This window comes from Bactrocera neohumeralis, chromosome 6 (assembly GCF_024586455.1).
Source record: "Bactrocera neohumeralis isolate Rockhampton chromosome 6, APGP_CSIRO_Bneo_wtdbg2-racon-allhic-juicebox.fasta_v2, whole genome shotgun sequence".
In the NCBI taxonomy this organism is placed as follows: Eukaryota; Metazoa; Arthropoda; class Insecta; order Diptera; family Tephritidae; genus Bactrocera; species Bactrocera neohumeralis.
Window position 1 is genome coordinate 910967 of NC_065923.1, and position 11633 is coordinate 922599.

The 11633-nt window shown below is 35.8% G+C and overlaps 1 protein-coding gene across 1 annotated transcript; it reads left to right on the forward strand.

The window, feature by feature from the left end:
• Window positions 1-25: 25 nt before the first annotated feature.
• Window positions 26-8734, forward strand: LOC126762752 (uncharacterized). The gene is made up of 3 exons (XM_050479758.1): window positions 26-1113; window positions 4106-4468; window positions 4534-8734. Exons 1-3 carry the CDS (start codon window positions 886-888, stop codon window positions 6637-6639), a joined length of 2697 nt encoding a protein of 898 aa, XP_050335715.1. The 5' UTR covers window positions 26-885; the 3' UTR covers window positions 6640-8734.
• Window positions 8735-11633: the final 2899 nt, after the last annotated feature.

The following is an 11633-nucleotide window of genomic DNA, read 5'->3' on the forward strand; positions in this document are numbered from 1 at the left end:
TTGTATATATTACCGTTATACATAGATGGGAGCACTTCCGCTCACTGCTAAGCAGTATTGATGATGTGAATATACATACATGTACTAATAACTGAATGTTGAGGTGGTTGCTTTAAACCAAACATAATGTGATATGACCTCAAAGACAAACATAAATAAATATGTAAATATGTTTTAACCAGTATGTCTGTAGGTGGCATTTGGGCATGACATTATCAATTTCGCCTTTTTGTGGTTAAAAGTACCACAGTATGGTCTATGACTTCGGCTTGCGCAGAACAACGAGCGGAAAACACAATAAAAACTGTATTAAATTAAAAAAATTTATAAGCATTTTTAATAATATCGGAAATATTTATCAAAAGCTAAAAAATCTATAGTGAAAAAATTGAAAAAAGGGGAAGCCGGAAAATATTAACATTTGCATGTTGAATGAGTAAACCCAGTGAAGCGTGAGGAGTTTTTGTTTCTCGTCGCTGCTGCCTGACTTGTGCATTTTTGTACGTTTGTGCGGGCGGATACAAACATAAATATGTATACATATGTATGCATATACAATTAAATTACTTCAATACCAATTATATAATATTAATGACGCGAACTAAATAAAGTACACAAAGAATACCCGAAATTTTATGGGAGATATCCAAATGTCTTTTACCATAAGAGCAAGGACTAATCAATAGCATATACCCATACATATACATATATATAGTGTGTATCCAAGAATATATGCGATTTATAGTTCATAGTTAAGCCAAAGCGAAAGTTTGTACACAAAATGTGAATAAAAACCTATGTAGCGGTTATATAGCCGATAGAAGTGCATTTGCCAAATTTTAACTCATTTAGAAGAAAGTAAAGAATTCTTAATTGAATGCGAGTATGGCCACGGTTAATGCAAATCCTATCAGTAACAGTTGCCAAAGCATCGCCTCGGCTGGCGGCCCGAGTGCTGGCAGTTTGGGTACGATTGTTATTGGCGGCGCGGCACCGGCCCAACAACGTTCAACAACCCACTATGTCAACGGCACTGGCAGTTTGGGCCGTCTCAAGTATCACAATAAGCACAAGAGTCTGGATGCCAGTGATGAGGAGCTCGATTATTCGCAGGTTTGTATGCTAAAGCGATTGACGTTTATTCTTTTCAAATATACATACATATTTACACATACATACATATATGTATGTTTGGCTTGAAGTTTCACGACTGAAGTCGGGCGGGGAAATCCATATTGCAAAGTGCCTATTAGTAATAATAGTTATTTAATTAATTATGTGTGTATAGGCGCATGTATTTCAAAATAATTTGCAGCCAACTGTGCAACAAATATTCCAATGATTATTGTAATCGAACGCTTTATTAAAATATTAGTTGCTGCTAGTCGAAAAATAACTGGAGAAAATGTTTGTTATATTTATACTATAGGGCTAGGTTGAGTAGATTGGAAAAATGGAACGTTTATCATCCTTAGGAATTTTTTATGCAATATTTTATATGTATATAATAATTTGTATTACTTTCCGTGTTGCTGATGATGAATATAAGTCATAAAGCAAAAATCATGCTGTCATGCTGCACATGAAAAGATTTTTCAGTTGAATGGCTTTTCACTAGGGTTGTTCAGTGTATGGGACTCAGTTTATTTTTGTAGGTAGGTAGGTATTATTTTTGTTGTAGAAAATAAAATAAAAATTAAAAACTTCCTCTTCAGTTGCAAAATTCTTATTTTCTATTTTATATATTTAATAAGAACTGATGAGTAAATCAAATGTTATTACAAACATTTTGTATGAAAAATGTTCAAAACATTCGTTTGCACATCTCATCAGATGCTGCACACTTCTGATAAAAATAGACTCCTGAGCCATGTCAAGGCTAAAGCAATTTCTGACATATGTATTGTAAATCTTTTTGACAATTTCGACGCCATATTTATAAACCCATGCCTTTGATGAATTTCGATTCCTCAGTTACGTTGTCAGGGCACTCTGTTGCGACCTCTACTAGATGTCGTTTTTGCAAAAGATTGAAGTATTTTGATATGAGATTAGTAATGACCCAAAATATTAACCAAAATGTGTCGTGTCATTCCTTAAAAAGTTGCTGAGATCCTATGTTATCTCTCTGATGCCAACTCGACGATTTTCAAGCATTGTTTCTTTAACTTTTTCGATGTTATTGTCATTAACAAAGGTGGGCGGACATCTAAGATGAGGCAGACAGGCTCTTAATGACTTCACCTTCACTGAATGTTTTGTGTCATTGAAATGCTTATGCAATATGGATCAGTCGGGGTCAAATTTAATCAGATAATGTAGGACCACAGCTCCTTCAAACAGCCACCACTTACTTACTTATTTATAAAATGTTAAAAGAATCAAACACGTGCACCACATAGGTCATCAGTGTCAAACTGGCGGTGATATGTGTGGTCAAGATCATTTGCAGAGTTTAGTCATGTGTTAATAATCGGAAAGGGGTGTCAATGGCACACGTTTTTAACTTAGCGTCTCGTGTAATTGTTACTGCATGTATGTATGTATGTACATACATACATATAAGTATATATAGTTTAAACAAATATATAATTAAACTATTAATTATAGCTCTGGTACTGAAATTTATCCTCAACTCTGTCCTAAATGAACTCTTTGGGAATGGAAAGCAGAGCAAATGAATTGGCAACTAAGTATATACATAGTATATCAGATACTTTTTCAAAATTTTGATAAGATTACCATCTTTCTATAGAGGACGTCATTTCTAACATAAAAAGAGGTGCACCCATTATAGTGCAAAGAACTTTATTTTAGCAGACTTGAATAACTTTAGAATATGAATCAACTGCGCTGTCCTTGAGTTAAATTCCATACGACCAGATTTGTTTAAACTATATAAAATCGTTTCAATATCTCTCAAAAAGTCGTAAACTTCACTGTGTGGTTATCTAGCAATGGATTCCATTCAAGTTGTCAAGAATACAGAGAAGTGCATTACTACACAATTTGATTTATCTGTAGTTACTTAAAATATAATTATAATTTTCAAATCTATTTGCCTTCAACTCATTAAAAGTTGAAGGTTTATGGCGCCACTAATGAATACATGCAAAAGTATGTATGTATGTACAGGCTTATATACCTGTGGCTAAGTGGTATATAGTGACATATTTAAAACATACAGTTTGTGAACAAATGTTCCCTAGTTGTTTGTAATTTATATACACTCAACTATAGTAACATATAAATATATAAATAAATATGTATTTATGTACATATGTAGTTACCAGGGGATGGCTTAGGAAAAGTTGTCATTAACTAACGAGAATTTCATGCGCTTAGAAATGGTGAGCAATGCCTCTGGGCGTGACAACAACCAACAAGAAAATTATTTCAATGCTCATTCACATGTATGTAGCCAGGCTGTATGTAAGTGTGTAGGAGTACTATGATGTTTTACTGCTGCTTTTTGTTTATTAGAATTCTTGATGGACTCGTAACATGAAAAGACTTGCCAGTTTTCTAGTTATTTATAGTGAAACAACGTTACCTATTTATTAATCCGTGAATTGTTTGGCTCTCAAAGGCTCACCTTGTATCAACAAGATTTACCAACAACAAGAGAGCTCCATCAATTCATTATATTTAGACAAAAACTCTGAGTTTTTTGCATCTACAAGTATCTTAACGGAATAATTAGTTTTCAAACTGGCAAAATTAATCAAAATGGTCAGTTATGATCACTTATTTTGACTAATAGATTCTATAATCCAGACAGCTACTCTCTCAAGTCTACATATTGACCACGAAAAATGTCTTAATGTCTTTAAATATGATCCTTAATTTCATAGCAAAAAATTCCCATAATAACCGTCTTTCAGATTCCCCTTGGAGACCGCATCTGAGTCAGTGCATTTTTTTGGAGAAAGTTCGCCGGATGAAAACCCCAATTTTTTCCCTAGTCTCTGTTGTGTACCAGTGGGTCCGAATTTCGTTGACTTTATTCAGGCTACGGTTTATTTGTATAGTATTTCGTGCATTTAAATATAGTAAATTGTTACGTTTAAAAAACTAAACTCTCTTCTCTCTTGCTCCGTTCTAGATGTCACAGTCAACGCATATCATTGGACGTGTCAGATCGGAACGTTTTCTAGCAATGAAACCCGATGAAGATCGTCGTAGACGTACCATTATCATTGAAAAGAAGAATGACTCGTATGGCTTTACACTGCAGAGCTATGGCATACATTACAAGAAGGATCAAGAAGTAGAAATGATCACTTATGTCGATTACGTGGAGTATGATGGACCGGCTTATAAAGCTGGTATGCGTGAAGGTGATGTTATACTCTCCATAAACGGTAGTGATATGGAGAAAGCTGATCATAAGACAATTGTCGATTTTATAAAGAGCTGTGATACGCGCATGCGTATGGTTGTGCTTTTTGAAGACTGTGTGCGTAAGGTATGTATGAATCCATAATTTATTGTAGTAATATTTTGTTGTAATCACTTACTTGCCTCTCACAGGTGGATCTCCACATGCGCTACATACAATTACAAAACTTATTGCACAGCAAAATGAATGAACTGGAACGAATTTGCCTGCGAGAACGTGAACTACTCGAAGGCAAGTGGAAGACACATAGCTTACCAGCGCGCAAAAAAGCCACCACGTCACCGACTGACGCCGAAAGCGGTACATCGCCAACAGATGGTGAGAATGTGGCGTACTATCGACCGGCACTTTCCACTGAAGATGTTCCCAGTATGGCAAGATTTCAGTCGCAACAGCAGGCTATCATACCGCCACCAGCACAATTTACGCTCACCTATCATTACTTGGATCCGACCTATCGTTATGTAATTAAACCGGTCACATCCAATAGCAGCGGCGAGCATTTAGCTACCTCCAGTGGTGGTCCTGAGGGCATACAGCGTAGTCCAAGTGATCAGCACTTCATTTTACGTCATACAGAATCGGTTGACACGGCCACAGGCTTGGCGAGTCTTTCCCATCGCAGCGCCTTGAGTCAAGGACAGAGCGGAGCCAGTGCACAAGCACCAGTACCGCCACCGCGAACTTGTGAAAAACATAAGCCGCCAAATAAACAGCACTCAGTGGAACAACAGCATTACCAACAACAACAGCAGCAGCAACATCAACAAACTACAACGCCAGTTATGGCACAAAAAGCACACAAGTCCTCAAAGCATTGCTATGGCCATTCATGTAATCCCTGTATCGGTCATTTTCGGTGGAAATCGGCGGAAAAAGCAGCAGCTACTGCTGCGGCTGCAATGGGTGGTGCTGGCGGTATGACCGTCGCAGGGGGCAATGGTAATGGCAATGGCAATGGCGACAATATCAGTTTAGATGCCTATGATCTGGCAAGTCCGTGCTGTGATGCGCATTGCGTGCCAACGCGACGTCGTACACGTCATAAGGAACACACACACAAGCATAAACATCGTGATCGCGAGCGTGATTCAAAGGAACGTCAACCTAGACCTAAGTCGCAGACTTCACACACCTCGCCGAGTATTACGCGTCATCACATGCATCATCATCATCATCATACTGCACAAGACATGCTACAACAGCAGCCACAGCTACAGCAACAACAACAACAGCAGCAACATCATCACCACCATCATCTTTCACCACAACAACAACAACAACAGCAACAGCAACACCAACATCTTCAACAGTCACAGCCACAGCCACACGGTAATTGTGATTCTCACAATGGCAGCATGCGCTCTCGTTATTATGATTTGACCACCGGTCTAATGAGCCATTGTAGTCTACATTCTTGTACATCGAGTGAGTTCGCGCCAGCCGACTCTACTTCTTATACCACATCGCTTAGTACGGACACCTTGTACTGGGATCCAAAGAGTGAGCATTCAGCATCCCGACAACACTCCACCAAATCTCGCCAGTCTTACCAACAATACCCGCAACAACATGCACAACAGTCACAACAACAGCCGCATACACAACACCATCAACAGCAGCAACAGCCAACGGCGCACGTACACGGCGTCTATCAACAACGTTATCACATTACTGCCACACAAGTGCAACCTTCGCAGATCTATCCGCAAGCCACATACGTGCAAAAGCCGAAGTCATGGGATAATCTGACAACCAAAGCGGTGGGCGGTTACGGCTTTGGCTATGGCTACTTGGACACGGTGACCGTGAAGCCCGCTATGAAACTGCAAATCGCACAACAACGTCACTCCATACCACGTAAAAATCCCTACGGTCGCTACTCCACTTACACTGATGTGGAAAACTATGCGCCACCGCCATCACAATTCGTCGAAGAACTTATTACGACAACGACAACAACGAAGATTATGGCTAAATCAACGGAAGAACTCATTGCAGCACCGGTACCGCAAACAACGTGTGATTGTATGACGAAGCAGCAACAACAAGCCCTCAAGGCGGCACAATATCAAATTAATCAGGCGGCAAAAGTTTCGCATCACAACAACTGTCAGATGGGCTACTATTCCCACTTACCACGTCCGACATTGGACGCCGGCACTTCCACAGTGCAGACGACAACAACTGGCGTTTCGGGAGATGTGGCGACGGTATCCGAAGTGACACGATTGTAGGCCACGCTCGTTTAGACCAATCAAATAGGAAAGTGAAAATTGGTCTAAATAAGAATTGTCTACATTGGAAAGGATGAGCTAGTAGAGAGTGGAAAAGTGGAAACAAAAATTAAGTTAAGGTCGGCCACAGCAAATTTAGAAGCTTATTGAAGATTTGCAGACAAAACTCTGTTGTTTTAGATTTTGTAGGTACAGGTTATGTAGTTTAAATAAGATTATTTTATAGCACAATATATTGGTGTGACTGGCATTATTCAATTGGCGTTTTTTAATTCCGATAATAAGTCCGTATAAATTAAAAATCATCGGCGCTTCGTAAGCTATTTAATTTCTATTTGTGGCTTAACATCACGCTAATATGGGATCTGGGTTTAAAATTCATTAAACCAAACAATTTTATACTTCAAGCTGCTACAAGTCTGTTGATAATCTGATGGCATAAGTGTGCTCTAAGGAATATACGATAGGAGCGAAATACAATAGAACTACAAAAATATAGTATGAAATAATCATGAAGAATCTTCTTTAGGAACCTCTATAAATTTGAAGAAGTAATATGTATCAAATACCGGACAGATATGTGTAAAAACGTGCTAAGAATTTTTAATAATAAGGCAGTAATAGATTAGTTCAGTTAATATTTAGTTAGGTTACGTTGAAATGCCAAGTCATAGTTTTGAAAAAAAAATGTAGAAAATAGCCCTTTTTTAAATTTAACTGCCTTAGTTGGGTGTCTATGTAGATAATGCCAAATTCCATCTCCTACAAAGTTCTCTGCATAAATAAATAAAAGGAAAAGTAAAATCCGAACTTATGACTATGTTCATATATGTATGTATATGTATGACCTTAGATATTAAAAACATTAAAGAGACAAAGAAACTATTATAAAACGTACAGCCAAATATATTGACATATTATATTGCACAATATACTGAAATTTTACTCATCCGTTACATACAACGATATTACAAGAAAACGAAACGTTACACAAGCCAAGTTTTAAGCATTTTTAACGAAACTCTCGAACAAACTTTAAAACGTAAAAAAAGACTCGAAAAGTAAACAATGCAATAACAAATTTGTAGGAGTTTATATGTATTATATGCATATAGTGTTTATGTATGCTTGTGTAGAGTAGAGCCGTGGGCAGTGTTTTAGACAAACCGAAGTAATAATAATAATAGAGTTCCGAAACAATTACTTTAAAGTTCAAACAGCCAAATTAAAGATAATTACAATATATGCCAGCAACAAAACGATTTCGTTCATACAGTGAAGGGTAAAATAGTTTTTATAGTTTTTTTATTAGGGTAACTTAACTATAGTTATTGTATATACATACATACATATGTATTACGTATGAAGTGTTATAACTAGTGCTCATATTTAACCAAAGATAAATAAAATTTTAACGTAGCAATACAGGAGTAACGTTATAAGCTTGCACTAAACTGCGAATACGTATCAGTAGTACTTATTAACCAAAATTTAAAATATTATTAAAATTTATTTAGTATTTTGCCTATAAATTATAGTTATTATCTTTTTTATTAAAGACTGAATTGCATGCCCACCTTTAGGTCTACTTATGTCTGCTAAGCTTAAAATTTGTTGTTGCAACAACTTTCTCAAGATTTTAACAGAATAATTAAAAGCAAATGATTTTATTTCAATGAATTGTGATATTACATAGCACATACTTAAATATTATATACTTGTAAAGTTTCTGATGTATGAAGCAGCAATTTCTGCATTTAGTTTAACAATACTTAATAAGCACAAGAATATAGATAATATTGAGGAATAAACCAAATATATACACACACATACTTATATGTTACATACATATGTACGTTCATACATACAAAGTGTAAGTTATATAATTGTGACGCATACAACATATTACTTTGCATTTTTTAAGAGGCACACACCGTAGGTATGAGGTACATATGTACATATGTACATACATATATATACATTGAAAATAGCTGCATATGTGTTTAAAAGGAATAAATTGCAAATAATAAACTGTGTTAAATATAGGAAAAATTTGATTTGTGTTCGGAAACTAAATATCGCTAATATACAAGTATATTTTTTCAAATCATTATTTTACGAGTTGAAGAGGTAAGCAAACTACTAAAAAACCAAAAAAAATAAACTCTTGGAAAATTAATATTTCATATGTAGCAATAACTAGGAAGAAGCCGTATAAAGGATTTCATCGACGGCATTTTGGTAACGACCTATCGAGCCCCAAATCTGTTCATGCGCTGACTACTCACTTTATTTCATTTCTCTGCAAGCGCATTTTCGCAAAAGAAATGGGACGATTCTGACAAAACTATAAAAGATGTTTGAAATCTTTGGTGACTGTTTGTACGTGCAAGCCAAACTTAAGATATTTTAAGGAAACCATCGGGCCACGCCCACAAAAAGCCAATAATCGAATGCTATAAAGTGTCATAAGTAAGCAGGAAATTGAGATATACATTGTATAACAGTCTGGACTAAAGCTCTTTAAAAGGTGGGCGTGGCCCCACCTTCTAATAATTTTAATTTATATATCCCGCAAACCATGCGTGGGGTTGACTTACCATAGGCCTCTTTCTAAACCTCATATCCTTAATAAAATAAATGCAGATTCTCTGGTTGACGTTTGGTTTTGACATCAACTCAATATATTAAATTTAACCTTTCGTTTGGAAGTAAAATATAGCAATAAAACTAAATAAGTCCGTAATATATGATAGAACTTAATTTGGTTGCAATCCATTGACGATATCGTCGAATAATGACGGTCGAACACCTATAGGGAACACCCTATAAATAAAATGATCTACATGAGTTGAGTCGATTTAGTCAAATCCGTCCTTTTGTATTTGTGAAGATTATTATAGCTTCGGTGCAACCGAAGTCAACTTGTTTCTAGGTTTTCTTTTTTTTTTTTGTGAAGTATGATACTGATGTACACAAAAGGTCATTGACTTTATAAAATGTATAACAAACACTTCATCGACTTCATAAACTGTAAACAAAAGGGACATTGATTCCAAAGGTTGTGGGCTTGGCTATATGTAAACAAAAGGGACACTAATCTCATAAAAAGTATACAAATAGGTCATTGACCTCTGAAAAATGGTCTACATGTATACAAAGGGGTCATTGACCCCAAATGTAAACAAAGGTTGTTGACTTTACTAAAAATAAGTGAAGGTTGTGGACTTGGTTAAATGTAAACAAAAGTGCCATTGATCCCATAAAAAGTAATCAAATTAGCGTATACCTGCCATACAAACTGATCGATCAATGTCAAGATAAAAATCGTTTTATACCCTTTATGTTATAAGAAATGGCCCTGTGAAAGGTATTGGAGCTTCGATGTAACTGTAGTAAAAGTTTTTTGAGTTTAATATAATTTAATATAATTTTTACTTCACCAGAAGGTATTTCCCCTGCTTTGATTCTTGCGAGTTGCAAGAGTATAAAAGTTTTGTTACACCTGAACTGCACTTTCTTATTTGTTTTAACTTGAAAAACATTGTCAAAAAATGCTCTTTTCAAATCGCTGCCCTTCCGATTGGATTTCCAATTATTTAAGTAAGCTTGGATGTAGTTATGGTTATAAATATTAAGTAAAAAAAATTGTTTTTTGGTTTCAAGATCCTGAGGCTAAAATTTAACAAGAGGTCGACTATGTCGCCCCGCAGCGTTGCGTTCATGAACGCTTCAAGAATTTTGAAACAAGGTGTAATTTTGTATGTCAAAGTTTAAGAATTAACTAATGAAATAGAAAACTTGCGCGAATATAAATATATAAAAATGCGACAAGATAATAAATCAAGATCGGGAAGTATTGTTGAAGCCATTTGGTACTAATGAAGGTTTAAACAAGTGCCATCGTTCTCTTGTCATCTAATGCTAAAAAAGCTCTTCAGGTTCGCTTGCTCCGCTTGTTTACTATAAAAAAAAATAGTAGGACTTTGTTCATAATTTTAAAACTCTTAATTTATTTTTCAAAATATATGTCGTCCTCCTTAAAGTAATACCCCTTGGTTTTAATATACTTGTGCCAACGTTTTTTTCAATACTCGATACAGTTGTTAAAGTCAATTTTCGGAATATGTAATGTCTTCAATTGACTCAAAATGGTTTCGCCGGAGCGGTCGTTTAGTTTTCCAGAGGTCACTCGGAGCTAAATCAGGTGGTTCGTCGTCAACACGTTCTCGGGCATTTGACATACATATATGTCACTGACAGTCTTACCAACCTAGAAATCATATTTCCAAGAATGGGTTTTCGCGCGTAATTTAAATTAAAAAGTCCTACTAATTTTTGCCCACAGTAGTAAACTGCAAACGCCACAGATCTTAGTTTAAGGTACATACATACATATATATACAATTTACAGTATTTAGTACCAGGATTAATACCGAAAACGTAAATGATATTATTAATAGAAATAAGTAATTTAGAGGGCTGTTGGCAAAAAATAATTAAATCGCTGCAACACTTCGTAGAAGAAATAATTTTGAATTTCGTTATTTTCAAAATGAATTATTATATATTTTTTTGTGAATATTATTATTTAACCATTAAACAATCTGTTGAGAAAGTAAATACAAGCACCTTTCCTTTAAACACATTCGTCGTTTATTTTTGTAAAAGTGTAACTCTGCAAATATATTTCTATGACATTTGGTGAACCCTGTTGTAATTGTAAGGCGGTGAGTAATAAACGATTTTGAAATATCTGCATTTACTTTGGGAAACGTAAGCTTAGTACAATACTCACTGTGAGCGCTAAAGCAGCGCCCACACAAAAACTACGAAACTACCCTCAGCAATCAAATTGTTGGCGAAATGCTCAGCACTTTCTGCTCACAATGCTCACAATGCTCACTGCGCATGCGCATACTTAAGTTAGGTCGTTGTGGTGTGTGCGGTGTGTAAAAAATCAATAAGCCACCCTTCGTTAAAAATGTAAATCC